General features: G+C 33.8%; 1 protein-coding gene across 23 annotated transcripts in view; it reads right to left on the reverse strand.

Moving 5' to 3' along the window:
• The window catches only part of LOC110465162 (protein polybromo-1-like), a 57,914-nt gene extending 38,316 nt beyond the window's left edge, over positions 1-19,598 (reverse strand). For 19 of the 23 annotated variants that reach the window (XM_021520800.1, XM_021520806.1, XM_021520799.1 and 16 more), the window contains exons 1-17: positions 19,526-19,598; positions 17,446-17,611; positions 16,671-16,768; positions 14,835-14,982; positions 14,302-14,460; positions 13,905-14,045; positions 11,533-11,700; positions 10,543-10,628; positions 9,574-9,828; positions 9,071-9,140; positions 8,778-8,876; positions 8,364-8,429; positions 5,232-5,282; positions 2,655-2,828; positions 2,154-2,285; positions 1,365-1,540; positions 319-351 (exon numbers count right to left, since the gene is read on the reverse strand). In XM_021520800.1, the coding sequence (XP_021376475.1) occupies positions 319-351; positions 1,365-1,540; positions 2,154-2,285; positions 2,655-2,828; positions 5,232-5,282; positions 8,364-8,429; positions 8,778-8,876; positions 9,071-9,140; positions 9,574-9,828; positions 10,543-10,628; positions 11,533-11,700; positions 13,905-14,045; positions 14,302-14,460; positions 14,835-14,982; positions 16,671-16,768; positions 17,446-17,571 (1,982 nt within the window). In that variant the 5' untranslated portion in view covers positions 17,572-17,611; positions 19,526-19,598. Of the gene's footprint in view, positions 1-318; positions 352-1,343; positions 1,541-2,153; positions 2,286-2,654; positions 2,829-5,231; positions 5,283-8,363; positions 8,430-8,777; positions 8,877-9,070; positions 9,141-9,573; positions 9,829-10,542; positions 10,629-11,532; positions 11,701-13,904; positions 14,046-14,301; positions 14,461-14,834; positions 14,983-16,670; positions 16,769-17,445; positions 17,612-19,525 lie in introns of all 23 variants that reach the window. The other 4 variants (XM_021520805.1, XM_021520793.1, XM_021520789.1 and 1 more) reach the window with 4 other exon arrangements.
• Between the last annotated feature and the right edge of the window lie 587 nt (positions 19,599-20,185).

Here is a 20,185-nt window from a genome sequence, read left to right on the forward strand (position 1 = left end):
TTTTTTTTTATTTCAAAGTGATCCAATTAGGGGCCTGGATGTATCATAGACATGAAGTCGTTCAGGTGACAGTTTTCAAAATATTGTGGGTTCTGGATTTAACTGTAGAAGCTTGCATCTTATTAAAAATGTTGGAATGTTTATGTACAAATAAATAGAAAGAAACTGGGCTTAGATTTGTATGTGAAATGATTTAGGAATGAATATGTCCTGTACTACAGAAACAATAACACAACATTGAGTAGGGCTGCGTATCCTCCTAATATCCTGCCTTCCTCTCGGGAGTTACTAGATATATACCAACAAAGCACTGCTTACCTTGTGGACTTTTCACACACATTTGTCTTCACACTACATAATAGTCACAACAATGTGATTATTGGAGTGATAGGGGTGAATGGGAACTGATGACCCCAGAAGGATAGGTAGCACTTTACAACATGTATATAGTCTAGTATCACAACATCTAATCCATCATCGGACTTTATACGACTTGTTTTATTTTATCTTAAAATACTCTATTTAATTCTCTTCAATATTACCTGCATATTATTTTGACCTGACTCTCTGTAGGTCTGAAGGTTTATCGCAGAAAAGGAATGAAAATTTTACGAGTAAAACAAACAGAATATATCATGCTTTTCAAAATCATTATGTCTTTTTTTAACTAGGTGATATTTTTTCTGTTGCCAAAACAAACATGCCAATTAAATTTCAATTGCAGATATATCTAAGATTCCACACTTTTTTTTTATGAGAAATGAAGAGTGTCAAAGTGATAACCTAAGTTAACGATATCATTATTATTTCTTGTCTCTAACAGAACTTGAGATGTTGTCCCTTTGTCCATGTGAAGGAAGAACATATTACTTACCTGTATAGCCAGATACCAAGAAAAGATGAAGACAAGTAAGATTAATGCCAACATTCACAAATCAATCACATGTGATACATGTAAAAGACAAATAATATAATTCAAATATCCCAAAATGCAATAATCAAGCAGAAAATAGCACTCAGATGGAAAAATACATACTTAAGATCACATCTTGAATATTTGTTTCAGTTAAAAAAAGCTTTAAATAATGTTCCAAAATTTATTCACATTGATTTTTTCCTTTCAAAATTCTTTTCGCTCTGCATCAAAATTTTATATCTAACCATAAAAGAAAATTTTCTGAGTCTCAAGAACAAGTGTAATCCTAAGCAGACAAGATTTCCAGTCTGGTCCATTTGGATGGAATGCAGTTAATATTGTTGTTAATGATTTTCTATTACACTAGAGGGTCGGCTGTGATATCCCTTTATACTACTGAGCCTTATACAGCCTTTACAAGACTCACTGTCGGTACATCTGCACGTACTTCCTGCTGAGGGCCTTGCGAGCCTCCATTGTCTGCAGCATGTTCCTCCACTTGTTTTTGACGAGCTTCTCCAGCGTGTTTGCGTCCTTGTACACCTGCGACTCCTCCTCGTTGTAGTGTCGGGCATTGTTAAACATTAACTCAAAGTCAACAATCAGCTCATTCTCACTGTAGTACTGTGGAAACAAAAATCAAACATTTTACCAGCTGGACTCATTATATATAGCAAGCTGTAGCAGACAGGCATTCTCATACCTAACCTTAATATTGATAGATCTGCACTTGTGCAGGTTGTCCACTTAAGCTTTGTCTTGTTATTGTGGGTGTTTTTGGGGTGAAAAGGGGGGTTTCTCAATGCCATTAAAACAGTTAAATTGTCACAGAATATATTTTAATGGAAAAAGCAGAATCAGAATATTTGAACCTTTTTCAAACATACTGAAGGCTGAAGGAACCATGATCCTTCCATTTCATATTACAGGGTTGAAATTTATGACAAAGTTCTGATAAAAATTTGGCACCATTTCACAGTACAACATAATGTTGTTATTCCATTCAAGAAAGCTTATATATTAATCTGTAATGATCATGATTATCTTTATTCCAAGAATTTTGGGTATTTATAATAATTAAAAGCAATACCATATGTATTCATCTAACATCAGAGAAAGAACCATTATTGCATTGACATATACTGTATCTGTGGTGTATATTTTCTTTGCAATAAATAAACACATTGTTTCTGCAACATCACATACGAACATGATGTCACTGTGGAAGACAGCCTACCTTCTCTCCCTTGGTTTTTGCCTCAATGGTGACCATGTCTATAGGATTGAGAATGACCTGATAGTAATCGGGGTAATCCCGTTTGGATGGCAACTCCATGAAGATCATCCTTAGTGGTCGGTTGTCAGCGTCCTATAATAGCACAGATAGTCATTTAAATGGAACTATCTATGGAAGTGAGTAGATTCTACATAGTTTTAGTAGATTCTAAATAGTTTATGTGACAGTCTTGCTTATCTTTAGTATCTTAAAATGTAATGGAGCAGGATCAATGATAAATTAATGTTGGTCAACAGTGTTTTTCTTATATCATTATACATATTTTGAAAACTTTCACAAATTCTGCAAGGAAGGGTCAGTGCAAGTGCTGCACTAAGGCAAATGTTGCATCAGTTTCTGTTGTTAGATATGATAGGGCAAAAATAACCAAAATTGTCAGACACTGGTGATTACAGTTTTAGAATCAGTGGAATCAGTCATAAACAAACATCAATATCTTACTGTATAGTCGTAGACTGTCTTATAGATGGTCCAGAGTCGGCGTCTCATCATGTCCTCCGGTGTGGCCCGCTTAGCACGCTTTTTGTCACTGTCTGGAGCTCCAGATCCACTTCGACGGTGTCTCGACTTGTTATGACTGTCATCATCCATCGAGTCATGGCTATGTCCAGATTTCTAAAATCATTACATATAGCGAAATAAATACAAGTACTAATTTAGTAACTAAATGTATAGTGTAATTTGTCTAAACTGGGTATTTTGGGGACCAAAACATTTGGCAGATTTATACAGGTTCTGGATCATTTTGAAAGTATACACTTAAAGTGTAGCAGTGAGGTAAGAACAGAAAATATCCCATTTCAACATTTAACACTTCAGCATGGAGAAAAATGGAAATGAAAAAAGCCAGAATGAACCGGTATATTAACAATTATTGATACAGTAACATTGCCAGTTTCCAGCGCAGACAGTGTCCGAATTAGGCTGAACATACCCATAGGTATTATTGATTAACTGATGAAATAATGGAATCAAACAGCAAAATTATATAAGCAGGGCAGGGATGCAGATTTGACGTGCAGCTTAGACAGATCATACTATACCAAAACAATAAGACTTCACTATAAGGATGATGTAATACATGTAGTTCAAATACAATTTAAGAATCCACTTGTCAAACCTCCAGGAAAACAATTGAACAATTTTCAGAGATTCATTAATTTATCAACCCTACACAATGATTTTAATTTGATGTAAATTAAACTTACAGAGCATAACTCGGTTAAAACCTGCACAGTAAACTGATATCCTCTTTCCCCATGAACTATATATATGTTCCATACTGCTCCAAAATATGATGTTATCTATATATTTATTCAACTTAAGTATTACACTATCATCAACTCATTCATACATGAACATATATGGTCTGAAAACTGTCAGTTTATCAGAAATGTAAAGGTCATACCTGTAACTTCACAGTTCATGACTAGCCTTAAGTAAAAACAATATCCCAGATAATTTAGTTTCATGTAATATTGTCATCAATACACGATTGATATCCAAATTGTGTAACGATAATATCTCACAGAAGAACACCAACACCAATAACTTCCATTAGCGTTCTGTACAAGTGAAAGCCAAAAGTTACACAGAGTTTACTAATCTAGCAATTAGCAGGGAAGCGACAATTATGATATGGAATTTCTTCAAAGCATGGAATTTCCAAACAACTTTGTTTAATTCATTATAACCTCTGATAGAGAGCCAATGGTTGAAATATAAAATGTCTTCAATTTTCCCAACAATTTATTCAATTTTCATATTGTGTAGACTTTTCTCAAAAGAAGTTTAAAAATCATTTTTGACATTGTCATTACATGACAGAGTTCTTGATCTTATTGTTCAACAGTTATACCCTACTGTACACATGTACAAACAAAACTGATTCTTGTATTTGTTTTCCACAACATTGAATACAGAGTTTAATTAAAATGGGACAGAGTTATTCACTAGTGGACAAGTCTTTCACTACTTAGTTACTTTGGGTCAATACAAGGTCCTGACAACCACTTGGGTATTAAGTAATAATGTGTGCTGTGAAGTATGATTAAGATCAGAAACTGTTCCAAATTCATCACAACTAGACCTAATAATACTGAAGCTGTGAATAAAAAATCTTAATTTTTAGTTCTCCACATGAATGTGATTATAACACTGCATGATATCAATCCCACTCCCTTTTCAGTTTGTGTAAGTGGGCTAATACAAGTGTGCATAGTGTCCCATTTACCTCTGTAATGGTGAGCTTCTACAAATATGTATATAGTTTACCCGTGAATGAGTGAGCTTATAAAGGTCCACATACAGTATGCCCTTTACCTGTGTACTGTAATAGTAAGCTTATACAAGTCTGTATACAGTTTACCCTTTACCTCTTTATCGGTGAGCTTATACAAGACTTTGTACAGTTTACCCTTTACCTCTTTATAGGTGAGCTTATACAAGACTTTGTACAGTTTCCCATAAACATGTGTATCAGTGAACTTGAGCAAGTCTGGATAAACTTAACCTTTAATCTCTTTATTAGTAAGCTTTTACAAGTCTGCATATTGTGTCCTTCTATCTAAGATCTTCAAGACCACACATCTATTTTTTATGACCAACAAGTTTACAAAAAATGTTGCATGCACTTCACACAGCACCACACCATTGCAAATGGCAGAAAGCTTGACATCTTACTATGTGAAACATAAACCATATATTGCTGATGTGAAGTACACAATAGCTTAGAACAACTTGTGACTATATACAGAAAGCAAAATGTGGGTACCAATATCAACAAGTACTCTGTACCAAAAGTCCATCCCTGATTTTTATTACAGGATCCTAATGAATGAATATTGATCATTTAATCCCAAGATTATCTCTTTGTGTACATTTAACCATGATGTCAACAACACCATTCACTCACATGCAAGTGCACTGGGTCCACTTATAACTTTCTCTGTTGTATGTGCGAGGGTATAAAAAAGTAGGGTCTGAAATCAATGACATCATCAGTACATGTGTACTCACCACACTGGAGGGGAAATCGGATTGAGAAGAAAGTTCCTCCATGAAAACGTCCTGTTGTACAACCACAGAATGTATAGTTATGTTAACTGACAGTGTGTGAACTAGTACAGAGTATGTACTGTAATGCAGACAGGCATATAGATAAAGATGACATCAGCTGTACAGAAAAATCCAACATTGCTTCATATTTTCTTATCATGATTATTAACCAATTTTCTTAAGAAAGGTAATTATTAATAAGATGTATTGCATTATTTCTTCAAGGAAAAATTAAAAGTTTGTTCTTTGAAATTTTCATTTTAATGTATCGTATATTGAAAACTCATCCATCAAGTTTCATAAGGTCATAATTTATGCTTTATTTTTTTTAGTACAAAGAAGCATCATGATGGTGCAATGCTATATAAAGATAAAAACTGAATAAAATCATAAGGACACAGACTCAAACTGGGAAAAAGCTTAGGTTTCATACCAAATACACAGCTTCACTTTGTACATTCTCCGACATCGAGCTATTAGAAGGACAACACCAAAAGGAAGCCTTGCTGGTTAGAACATATAGAGGGGACGGAACAACAGCAGCACAAACAACGACAGGTTCTAGATTTGTTATCATATGAGGTTCACTGTGCATATATTGGTCACTAATGTAATTAATTTTAAAGTTAACATTTTATGACAATGAACAGGCCTGCACAATGCAATTAGCCAAATGCCTGGAGCTAGCAGATTTTGTCAAATAGGCTAGCAGAATATTTTTTTTCAAATCTGCCTTAGAGCTTGTACTCTTAGTAAGAAATTGTGCATCCCTGGTGGAATGTCCAAGAATTGGCTAGTTAACAAAGTTTTTGGTAAGTGTTTTATTTACATGTTGTCTGTTCATACATACAAAACTATTCCCTGAATATTATTTAATGCATTGACATGTGTCAATAACCAAACATGTTATTTTCCTTTCACCTCCTTTCAAAAAAGGATGGAAGTATAATTTTAATTGATGAAATAGATCGTTATCACTCAGGGATACTCCAGATATGAATGATCGTAAACAAAGTGAGAGGCACTAATAATTGATAAGATATTAGTGGTATGGTCTAGGGCTCCAGGAATATAAGTAGTTGTGAGTGGTGGGAGTTATGAAAACATGCTTTCCTGGCCTGCCCAAAACATTTCAAGTCTTGAATATTAGAAATCGAAAGTATTTTTTGGGATTACTCCAGTTATCCATATGATATCAATAAGATTCTTTCTGATAAATTAGGAAAATTGATAAACTTCTTAGCTTAATACCATTTTTGCTGCAGTCATCCTGATAAAAAGGTAAATGGATTTTTTGTTTCAGTAAATATTTTTGGAGTGGATAGATTCCGCTGTATATTGTTTAATCTGTCCACTTCCTGCCCTACTCAGCTGTTGACATAGACACTACAAGTAGTACACTGAGCCATGCCTGTTAGTCACAACATCTATTGTATATACCTACTGTTCATGTTAATGGTGAACTCTGTGACTTATGGTATCTGTATTATTGTTTCATGCAAGAACATAATCTCTACAACACGGACACTCATGAAGTCTGGTAAAATAACTGTAGGACCCACAAATGCAAATCAACACGACATCCCAGAAAAAGAGTTCTCACACAAAATCATGAACCAAGATGACTGGCTAACAAACGCCACAACAAACTGCATACCTCTTGTGTTAATTAAACAAACTTGACATAAAACTGGTGATTCACACTTCACCACAACCGGCACATGTACACCTTTTCAGATCAATATTTACTCAAATTCAATAAATACTGAATTTAAAATGTGTACATCAACACACACATAGCCAGAGTGGTTTGAAAAAGTCCCCAAGGAGATGTCAGTACCTATATATGATGTATTTATTTTTGTACAAACCTACTGTTTGTCACACTTTTTTTTAATTTTCTATGTAGTTTGTTTTTATATTAATTTCTTAAAATTTTACTATGCAGGTTTAGAGAGTTATTCCATCAAAAAATACATCCAAATCTATCTTGCTTCAAACGTGTTTTAACTTTTCTGCAGTTACAATGTATATGCACTAAGTTATCTATTAATGATATGACAACTTCCTGTCAACAACAGTTCAAGAGTACAATGCCAACACATGTGTTATTACAACAACACTTGCAGGTATTGGTCAGGGAGACTACATATACAAGTACAATGTACAACAGTCAGCAGCTGTATAATGATATCATGCATAGTCCACCACCCCATTACCATGGTCAGCCCCGTCCATTTTAGATTTGATTCAGTCAAAAACGATCAATTGATTATGTTTTAGCGGTAGGTCTGTTAACATCATATAATTAATAATATTACCTCACCCTTCAACTTTCGAAACATCTAGTAAATTAGACATGCATTACTCTTTCATCCATGAAGAAAATTATTTACAAGTAATTATCACTTTCCTTATTCAGTGATGGAATTGAAAAGTGATCATCAATTCTTTGGTATGCAACATGCTTGTTTTCAGATTATAATCAGCCAATCTGGTCTACTTTTGATGTTATTTTACATTAGCTACATCCTTTCATTGCCCCCCCCAAACAAAAGCATGTAAATCGCAATCTGGACTTTTCCCTATAATTTCCACATTAGATACCCCCTTCTCAAATAGAAACAAGTACACCATAATCAGCATTTTTATTCTATTAGTCAACATTAGATACATTTTCCTTCCCACCTCCTTAGTGAAACAAGAAGAGCCCTTCTCCAGAATCTAGTCTATTTCTAATACATATATTTTTTTTGCTAAATAACTCTTCCCCATACCATCCCATACAGAAACAAATACCAAATATAAGAGACAGATTCAGCTTTGCCAAATAATAAGTTTCCAGCTGACAACTCTTGAAAATACCCCTAAACTTTTGGTATTCACTACATGAGATCAGGATATGCTTCATATATATTAATATAAAATATAATCCTGCGAATTCGCTTGTCCCCTTAGGTATGAGAAAAGAAACGGGCCACCCACTGTTTCTATGTTATTACAACATTGAAGACAACAGGAAATGCAGCTGTCTAACACTGGGAGCATCAGCTAGCACAGCAATGCATGCCATAATACCTGACCAGCAAATACCTTAGTTTCACCACGCTCAAGTTCATGCTTCCGGTCCCACATCGCCTGCTGTAAGGTCACTGCATCCTATCAACACATCAATCGTACATCAAAATCTCGAATTTTTATATATATATATATATATATATGTACACTCCATAAGGGTAACACAGCATAACACTAGTACTTATCATTGATGATATAAATTTATTGTTTGTAAAAACATTTTAATTTTCTCTCTATTAGTGTCATGTGGCTTACAAGATACCAAATCAAGCATTTTGGAAAATGTACTCCGTTAAAAACAAATTAAGACTTGGACATATATTTACAAAAAAAGAAAGAATATTTCTCCTTTACAAATGAAAGTGCAAGCTAACTTTGTGATGCTTTGCTTGCGAGTTACTTCTTACACCGTGCCAATCTGACACTTACTTGGTATATTTTGGACTCATCAGCATTGTACTGCTTGGCATTCTCAAAGACAAGATTTATATCTGTGGTCAGCTTATCTAGACTCCTGTACTGTTTGTACTGAAACACAAATTGAATGCAAAATCGTACAGAAATCATTTTTGAGGGATCACTCATAGTGAACATATATATATATATAATATAAAGAAGAAAAAACAAAATATTAATTTAAACATGTCAACTAACTCTTGAACATTATATTGTTCAAAAGTAAAAATAGACCATGAAAAACGAGTAATAAAAATACAGCTTACCTTCAGCTTCTTGCGGACATTTGACAGCGACATGGGCTTTTTAATTTCCTCATAATAGTCCGGGTAAAACCTAGAAATTATAAAATGAATATTTATTTTACAACGTATAAAAAAAACATCACAACCACAAATATATCAAGAACAATCATTTTAAAAAAGCTACCTTGAATAACTTGGTATAGATTTTTTTCTTATTTTGCAATATCCTTTTTTATGAATAGGGAATTTTGATGTCAATGTTATCAATGCACAATTAAATACATTTTAAACTTTTGTTTTTTGTATCATTTTCACACAAAATATTTACTATCAGGGCATGTAAAATATTATATTTGAGGTTTTGCCTTTCAAACAAGTGTGGGGAGACTGGAGCAATATATCAAAATATCTTGAGGATAAAGTACCCATAAACAGCTGGAAAACGGCCAAGATCAACCACTGAATTCATTCTCCAGGGGTTCATCATAAATTTCTTCTATACAACAACTCTTATGAAAAAATACCTTTTACTAGGGAGTTTGAGGAAGGGTTCACACAGAGGAGTCCCAGTAGGGCCTTTGAATCCCTTGATATAATTTAGCATAGCCCAGTAGGGGTCACCCTCCTCCAGCTCAGAGACAACAGTTTCTGTACCAGAATCGTCATCAAAGTCCATGCTCATGTTGGAGTCCTGGGATACAGGTGGTTCAAACGTCTCTTCCACAGGGTACGGCAGGTTAGCGCAGTAGGATGACCAGCTACATTTATCTCGGGACCGGCTGTGACAAGTAACAACAGCAGTTAATTAAATAGCAAACAACTTCTGGTGTATTACTTATCAAAACTAGTCAATCAAGAAATATATAATGAAAACGTTCCATTATGTGATGTTTATAAGTGGTTGATTTTTTTTAAAGTGAACTATCTAGATGTATACCTACATATATATATATATATGAATGGACTGAATTGTGTGTATTTCATGATAAAATGTACAATGTAACCAAAGTATCCTGCACCTACAGGGAGAGTCAAGTAAACACCCATACAATGGTCTATAGTGAAGCCTCATTAATGTTGTCATCACTCAATCCAGCAATTTGTACCAAAAAATTCCCAGTAACCTAAGGCATGTGCATCTCTCATTCAAAACAACACCACTTATCACTATTTAAAGTTTGTTAAAAAGGACCCAATTCCAATTGAAATATCCCCCCCCCCCCTTCCTTCTTAAATTTTCCTCAAAAATTCCTGATTTGTTACATAAAAGAGAAAGAACAATGCTTTATAAATGTGTCTGGCCTTCTAGGTAACTGATGAAATACTTACAGTATAGTATGTCAGACATATCAATACATTTTTTGTCAGGCATAGACAGAATTTTTACAAGCCTCATCAGAAAACAGCACAACACTGCTATAGCTATTTCTCGATTATGTCCTTCTTTTTAAGAGGTGAACAAAAAAGTGGCCATTGTTGATGAAATAACATACCTGGCTCTCTCCCCAGGTTTGGGAACACTTTTAGTCTGCAGTTCCCCCTTTCTGATCTGAACTGCCTTCTTCAGTGTCTGGGCGTCCTAGTATCAAACAAGGCATTGTCAAACAGTTTTTGATATTCTACAACGATCCACATATCAACTTTCAAAAATAACTAGTAGACGTACCAATATACCAATTTAGAGGTTTCTTACCAAACCAAAGTCATGATAAATCAGCCATGACAAAATTCATACTCACTTTTAAACTGTCTTGTGCAGTATACAATGTATATGATATACAAGAAGTTACTGAAGCAAACTACATGACACTTACTGCAAGTTAATATTCAGGTAATTTACTAATTATGGTTTATATCCACCTAAGTCTATTTGCTTGTTTGTTAAATAACTTGTTGAGTTGAGTCGCCTTTTGATCTTTGTTTTATTTTAAGTTACAATCGTACAAATCACACACGAAATCTAATAAACCCTTTGTCAAAGTAATAACTGACCACGAGATTCACATAATTTTTGGTATGAATTTGCATTTATACATAAAATAAGGTACAAGTTAATTATATACTTTACACACTGCAAGCAAAAAAGGCTGAATGTTCAAAACTAGAGGCTGGAAAAATGTTCAAAATAAAACAGATCATGCCTGAGCTGGACACGTGCATTTCCACAAATACAAAATAAAAGGAAAGACAAAACCAAAATAAAAAATTTAAAAACAGTCATGTTAAAACTATACATTTGTAATACTTCTGTAAAAAAAAACGTGTTCCAGCAATCAAAAAGTGGTTTGATATTGCCAATGCCTTCAGCCAAATATGGAATCTGTATATTAAAAAATACCCTTAAACAAAATAAAGGAAGATGTCTAGGCACACAAGATGTATGTACTTTGTGTTCCTATCCAAAAATGGTAATGGATCTTTTGGAATGCAGTGTTTTTAAAGAATTCTATCAAGAATGAAATGTTCGTTTTTTTTAAACACACCTTGTAGATAAGGGATTTAGGCTCGTTGAAGGTTTTGGCGTTTTTGACCATCAATAGAAAATCTTTTTCCAGGTCGTCCATAGTTGTGTAAGCTCCTGCTTGTAAGCGCTGACCAATTATCTTCATGTCAATAGGCTGTTTTATTATCTGGTAATACTCGGGGTATTTCTGCAGATAAATGAAAACGGGCTTTAATTTGTTAAAACTACTTTTTGAAATGATTTTTGAAAAGAATACTAAGAAATTACATACCAATTTGTTACTTTTACTATTTGTTGATTAAATATTTATTTTTGCAGATATAACCGAATTTCTAATGAAGCAAAAATCAGATTCTTTTAAACATTTATAGTCTAAAAACATGGATAGTGAAATTAAATAGGGATCATCATCCTAGCCAGTTTTTTTGATGGCCTTTCCATGTCATATTTTTAATTCAGCAGGTAGTGTGAAAAGGGGGTTTTAACAGTTAAAATTAAAAAAAAATCTGTCATGTAATTTTGTGAATAAAAGGGAAACAGGACATTTAATCAAGTGTTATAGTGTGTATTTTTCAACTCTGAAATGTCGTTGACATGTGAACTGAAGTAGGTAATAATGTAAAACCCTTTTACCAAAGCATGAAGCCTGCAAGATAAAGATTGTACTCTGTAGACAGCGATGCTACTGTTACAGTAACAAGTGCTCTTTAAAATTTTCCATTTGACACAAGAATACTAGGTCATAAGAAGTGTTTGTTCTGGAAATAACCATCACCACGATCTTTATTCGGAAACACTGAAAAAAACCTGTTATCTGCAATAGATATCTTAAACTAAATGAAAATATTTTTTTCCTGTGATCCTGACCAAAAGTGTATGTAAGGTGAATGGGTAGAATTTTATGTGAATGAAAACACCATGCAATTGTTGTCTGATGTTAGTGTAAAGAGGATAACAATGTCTCTTTCTGCAGTTCATATTTCCAGAATAGACACTGTAAAATTGTCCCTTATTTTGACATGCACAATTTTTATACCAAAACATTCATCTGTCTAAAAATCATAATAAAAGAAATAATAATATGAGGATACAATAATGAAAAGGCCATATCAATCTCATTTAAACTCTCAATATATTTCTTTTAAAAAATGGCAACTAATGTTATTAACCATATTTTATGTCATTTTTTTTATATCTCATCTTCATATTTGTCTAAACATGCAACCGTTTACAAAATGCACCTTAAAATTGTCGAAGAAACTGAAAAGTTGCAGTTTCTATTTAATTGAGAATATAATGAAATTCAAAATGATTTCTATATACCTAGGTACCTTTTTTAAATAAAGCTTTATTAAGTTGAGAGTTTAAATGTTCCTTGTGCATAAGACTGATGTTAACCTCTAACAACAGTCCTGGTGTTCTAATATTAAATTAATTGAGGACATAGGGTATTACGAATCAGTATCAATATGATCTGATATCTGATATTGGGTGATTGGGCACGCCTCACAAGTTTCATTTTTCTCGAAGAATTATTCTCCAGCTAATAATGAATTCCAGATAAAATTGGTACTGTCTTCAAAATTACATCTTTCATTGATTGAAAGATATTAAAACACAATCTGTCATGTTTTTCACCATATAAAGTATCTAACGTTCAACAGTTTATAATAAGTCAAAAATACATTGCTTCCCCAAATCCCAATTGGTGATGAAATAGTAGATTCATGTATAACTTGGGTTTGTGAAGAATTTTTTTTTTTACAAAATCTTTTTAAAAAGGAAGATATTATCAAAAAATGTCAAATACTACTGAAAACGCCACATTTGTCACACCTAACACTGATAGTGTCAATATGGTGTAGGCCAGGATCTTTGGTGCTGTTACGAGGTTAACTAAATCATGCACAAGGTACTGGTGGAGACTACTACCCTCTGCCACTAAATTGAACAAACAGAAGCACATAAGCAATTTGGAATTGGCAAGCATTCTGATTACTACACACTACATCATATTTATCATAGTATACAATAGGGTCATATACCATTCCTCAACCATGTCTTTCCTGAACTCAATATCGTCAATTTAGACCGTTTGATTTTGTTGACTTTCCATTTCAATCGTACGGTGTACTCGTTATTTTGGCATAAAAAGATCAAAACAAATCAGCCACTGGTAGTTATCAGAACCTGAGAAACTTAGTTTTAAAGACTCAAAATTTAACAAATAAAATATTCTTAGAAGCTTACTCCCTTTGTCGAGATGCTAGAATATACCCGGTAATCTGTTAGATAAGGTAGAGGAACAGTAGCAAGATATCATTTCTATTCTATCAAATTTAACGCACTCACACTTCTGCCTCTCTACACAAAACCCATAAAAGCACTCACAGATTTGGAAGGCAGTAACTGGAAGGCTGGACTTATCTCCCTTTCCCCGTCACGGGTCATCATTACAGATGAAAAGAGGCATTCAAGGTCCTCTGGATTGTCAGGTTCCACCGGCAACAAGCTGCTGTCGTTTGAGCTTTCCTGGACACAGAAAATATGTGTATACAGAATAAAGCAAGACACACTTTGTAATTATGAATAAGGATATACTGAAAATCTTTTTAAACCCAAAACTTTCTTTGGGTCTAATGGCATTTTATTTTTAAGTAGCTAACTTAGTATATAATCTCAATACATGATCGCAACATGATTTATTATGGTTTTTACCATATTTTATCTTGAAGCATGTGACAAAATATGTCAATGTCTTGCGGTTGCATAGAATTGATGGTCTCACCTTGTCATCGTCAAGATCATCACTGTCTGTACCTATGGCACGGCCTCCCCTCCGATCCCCAGGAACAAGTTCTCCAAATGCCTCGGATATCACCTCACTCCGAGTGTCATTAAATAGCTCCCACATGTCGCAGGCATCTTTGTATTCTTGAGATTCTTTCTGTTAAGAAAAAGAGAAAATCACACCCTTAACAATATGCACAATATGTAAAAGTAAATTTAAAGTGATTACTGGTAAGGGTGATTTCAGGTAAAATATTTTTTTACATTGTGAAAAAACCTTGAAATGATTTAATGATTTTAAATAGTTGTAATTGGGTTATGAACATTAAAACCGGTATCAATATAGGAGAATATGATTGTTTGTAAATTTATGAGTTTAGAGTTTTAATCTTAATTTCAGGAAGTTCAAAAAAGGGGTGTAAATTTTAAAAGCACTCGTCCTGCTAAATTAAACAATGCTTCAAAAGCAAAACTATCATGATAAAATTTAAGGTAAGGTTTGTTGTTATGAGTGGGAAATGTATTTATTACCTTGTAATATGACTTGGCATTGTTGATCATGAGCTCAATGTCTGTAGACAACTGGTCGACGTCTTCATACTCTTCTGTTTTCAGCTTCTGTTGGATTTTCAGTAAATCTATAGGTGTGCTGACCACGTCATAGTAATCGGCTGCTGTCCTGTAAACCAAAGCAAGTTTAAAATATAACAAGGCATCACAAATGATACGAATCCCCTTGCATTCAAACATTGTGTGCCATATGTATGAGGAAATGAATAGAAAATTCAATGATGTAACAGTAACTGCTCAAGCAACTGCATCAGCCATCTGTTGAAGGTATTGTCATGGCAAAACAATTGTATTAAGTTTCACAAAATTCCGTTGAGGAATGAAGTCGATAGAGCAATAGCCAAAGTTTTTCTGAAAATAGTATCAGTGACCTTGAACTTTCATGCAGTACCCCAAAGCGCAACCAAACACTTGTATCAAGTTTCATTTAATTCGGTTGAGGGATGTAGTCACTAGAGTGATGACTAAGTTGTTCTAAAAAAGTAAAAGTGACCTTGAACTTCAAGCAGTAACCTGGAACGCGAATTTTTCAAGGTATTGTCATACTAAACAATTGAATGAAGTTTCGTTGAGAAATGAAGTCGCTAGAGTGATGACAAAGAGTGTAACATAAACATGTACGGAATCCTATATCCCCTCAAACTTTCGTCGCGAGGAGATAATAATTGGAGTTTGGTTTTCGAGATCAGTGATAGCACTAGCCTTTTCAAAACTTGTGTCCCAAACAAAAGGGATTAAACTGGTAAAACATTGGTATATGTATTAGATCTGTAACAAGAGGAACGCAGGGCGGAACACCCACTCAATGCCAATCTGTATCTACCGTAAATTACTAATAGTATAGGTACGAAAAAAACAGAAATGTCAGGAGAAGAAATACATTGTACTGGATAATGTATTACACAGTAAAGTTGAGAGCTGTTTCTGGAATGTGGTGAAAGGAGAAAACATACTATACTTAACCAACTTAAGCGGAAGGAATAAAAACAAAAATTGTAATTACCTCCCTTTGTACATATTTCAAACCATGAAAATAGAAATCAAAATGTCCACTTTTCGCCAATTATCGATACATCTTGCACTGGTCATTAGAAGGAAAAGATTTTTCTGTTGTTTATTAATTACTGGTGGATTTCGCTTTATGGACCAAGTCTCATCTGACATTATCCTGTAATATTTGACAAAGTTAGTGTGTGGAAACCATGCACCAATCAGATAGAAAACATACTGATAAATTATGTGCATACCTGTTTTGCTTACCTTAAGCTTAACTTATAACCTTCATCATTTAATAATTAATATTGACAAAGTTTCATCAGATTCCAGTCGTATTTGACGTAGTTATGTACAGAAAACATCAACCAATCAGAGTGCAGCATGCTAATTATGTATGGATTTTGCTAAATTTTGTCATTGACTTAAGTCACAGTTTTTGTTGATGTACATGAATATCAAGTTTCATCAAAATCAAACAATATTTAAGCAAGTTAAAACTTGTGCAAACCAAAGTATTGACAGAAGAATGGACACTCCCCATACCATAATATGTCCCATCATATAAAAACATTGCAATTATTTTTAAGTTATCAACCACTATCAGATTTAACAGTTATAAACTTAAAACAATTTCTAAACATTCCCTTCATGTTGGTAAGTATGGATTGTACAGTACAACCAGTTGGTGCGACATTTGGATGAACTAGCATGGTACATTAATGCAGTCTGTCATGTGCACGTGTCAGGCTAGTCAAATTTTACATCCCTAAAACAAGACATAGATTGGTGGGAGCCACGGACCTTCTCTTTGGAGCTCTGATGAAAGTTTCACATATCAATCTTCCATCTTCTGTTTTATAGTTTCTGATAGTGTCATACAACTCCTGACAAATATCCACCTACAAAGGAAACCATAAACTGTAAACACGTCATCACATGTGACATATATTCATTCTGTGATAAATATTTTTTGGAATTCACAAATACAACATAGAAACAACTGTTTATATTACATTGAAGGTATAAATGGGAAAACTATTAAATTATCTATACAAAAATTTAACAAGAAATACAATAGTCCTTAGGTAACTATATTATATTTGTATAAATATAACACAAAAATTTGATTGATGTCATTGTGACAGGAAAAGGATACAAAATTTAACAAGATCACAAGAAGACTGATTCTTGAGGCCTTTTGTTGCTTGTGAGCCCTATACGAGTACATCAATAAATGGCAAGAATGACTCCATATGCATGTGTTCTGATAATTAACTTCTGAAGAGTATCGATTGTTTGCTGTTGGTGATGTCACTACAGTGTTTATTGTTTTACATAATAATCTACGTCTGCTTTGATGTTACGATGATGTATGGTACCTTCAAAATAAACTCATTCTCCTGAAGAGCTGTATAGCAGCGAAAGGACTGGAGAATCAGTCTTCTTGTGATTTTCAAATTTTACAGGTTTTCCATTATCTCCATTGTAATATAAATGTTCAGAGCTAGGTATTTCCAAATTAAAATATCCTTTATCTGTTAAATATAACTATTCCACAATGAATTCTTTAACTTACAGGGTCATATTGCATAGACTTCTTGCGTCTTTTGTTTGGCAACATGGATGGACCAGGTGACTCCTCTCGTTCGTCAGCTGGGTTATCTCCAGAGCCAGGGGGCTTTTTTCTTTTGGGTGCCATCATATATAATTGTTATAAGCTTCTCAGAGAGATTTTTGCAAATCTGTAGAATGAAAAAAATATTGATAACATAAGTATTTTGTTCAAATATTAATATACTTTTCTACAATACAACTGCATTGAACCTCTCATCAGGGTTTCAGGAGCTTTTGGGAAATCCCAAAGACAAGCCAATGATACACATATTATTACCCAACCTTAATATGAACATGTCGAATACAGCAATCACATCCTATTTAATCCGATAAAATGTAAATGATAAGACAAGGACAATATCTGATGAACAGGATTATTTTAATTTTGGAGTCAAGATAACCCTAATTAGCACTCTATGTAGCAAAGTGGTATATAATACTCTAGATTTGAGCCTCGCTTGTCATGCAGTTATATCTGTATTACCATGGTTTCCTGCTACATTTTAGACAGGTAAGACAATGGTTCCCTCTGTGTACTGCAGTTTCCACAATCAACTAAAAAATAAGCCCCCCCCCCCTGCTGGTGTCAGTTGAAAACATACTTGCCAGGATTTTACCCCTTCAACTGCTGGGTTACGATTTTGACCCAGATTTCGTCCATTTCACCCGTAATCTTTTCGCATATTAGAAGTAACCAGAGTTACTCGGAATTCTCTAGACTTTTCCATCCTTTGTCATAAGAAAGACGATCTATTTCCGTTTGTTTATATAAAGACTGTTGATACTGAGCTTACTGACAAGTAATTATTGAGGTGTTTTAACGAAGAATTGAGTTGTATTTACAGTTGTAGATCACATTATGTCTTCTTGAAGGAAGAAGTCGTTATCGGGATTTGCAGGTTCTACTACACGAAATGCTAAAAGAAAAGATAATTGTGCACATATAGTGGATAAAGTCCAAACACTCCAATTTGCACTCTTTGTTAATAGCATATATTTCAGTTCTACCTGGTGCTAAAAACAACATTACTTGGACATTCAAAAACATGCACAGGCATTTGATGATTTGTTTCTGTCAATCAAAATGATCTGACAATAAGAATTTAAACTCTACTCGTATAAAAATGATATTTTATATGAGAAGGGTGCAACTTGTAATTGTCAGAACCATTTTAATTGACATAAAAAGTGCCTGTGAAAACACAGTATCATATTTCTTATTATGAATTTATTTTATAAGTTGTGTTGTTGACGAATCTTTTTATTTTTCAGCTTTGAATTTGGTATTGTGGATGAGGATCATGCAGCTACTGTAGATCTGCTGTAAGAATAGTTCAATGAATGTAGAATGTACCTTTTACATCATTAAAATATTAAATCTAATTTAATACCTACATATACTTTTCTTATATTTGTTCCGAAAAAAGACGTTGCGCTTTATGACCCTCTTTTTTTTACTTTCAAAAGAGGGTCATCACCATCTTTCAGTATAATATAACCGGGGTTGGCAGGTATGTGAAAGTAAATAGTAATCCCAAAGAACCATAATAACCGGACATGCCTATATCCACGTAATTTTACTGCAAAACTTGCATACATTTGTTGCAGTACCTGATACACATGATAGTTGTTAGCCATTGGAAATAGCTATGTAGGTTCTCTTTCACATAGACGCCATACTGTACAGTACGCATACGAAAGTTGATAGAGATTGTGCACAATGTAAATATGATGAAGTCATACTTATTCATACTGAAATTGAAGATTCAGTTGATTAATAGGCTATTCAGTTTTTTCCATTTATCCATGTCCCAATGTTAAAGCGTAGATAGTTATTGTATAACTACAAATATCAGTATGACTAATGAGACCTAAACATTGCAAGAAACGAGACCAGACAATGGAACACACTGCATCCAGTCAGCTACTGATAACAATCACAGCTACAGTTTGCATGACAAATACTTTATTTTAAAATACACATTATGAATTACGTTAACTATTTAGTAACGGTTTTAAGGAATTTCATTCGTAATACTAACCTTTTTTCGTAAAATGTTATGGTCTTGAAAAAAGACGCTCCACATTCAACAAGCCGCCATTTTTTTCGTTTTGTAGGTAATCATGGTCGCCTATAAGCTTGAAATACACCGATGCGGCTTTGTTCTCGCTGCAGAAGCGTTTGAATAACACTGACTTTAGCCTGGAATATCGATTTCCAATTTTCACCGGGAGAAGAGTTCCCGCAGAGCACAATAAATTAACATACATCTGTGTCAATAATCTATTTGTTTTGCTGAAATTAAACTTGCCGACTGCTGATGAATTGTGAACTGATCAATAACTGGCTATGATTGTGTGTTGACTTCAAACAGTGAATAATTATTCGCATGTCCATATTTAGACATTGGCTTTTACGTCGTCTGCTAAAATTACAAAGGTCGGCTTATGTTACTTACATATATCATTACATGTCTGGGTTTCACCATTTATCCGTTCAAATTATCTTGAATAGAACATTAAATATTTTGCGATATAATTACATATTACAAGGTTAAGGTCATTCGATAGATGCGGCAATCTAACTGTATTAATCAATTAAACAAGAATGAATTACATAATTTTAATGTTGCTTTCTTTCAGTAGAAGAGTTTACATAAATATCTTACTCAACGCCGTTTAATTAATCTATTTGATACATA

This window comes from Mizuhopecten yessoensis, unplaced genomic scaffold (genome assembly GCF_002113885.1).
Source record: "Mizuhopecten yessoensis strain PY_sf001 unplaced genomic scaffold, ASM211388v2 scaffold11059, whole genome shotgun sequence".
NCBI classification, from domain to species: Eukaryota; Metazoa; Mollusca; class Bivalvia; order Pectinida; family Pectinidae; genus Mizuhopecten; species Mizuhopecten yessoensis.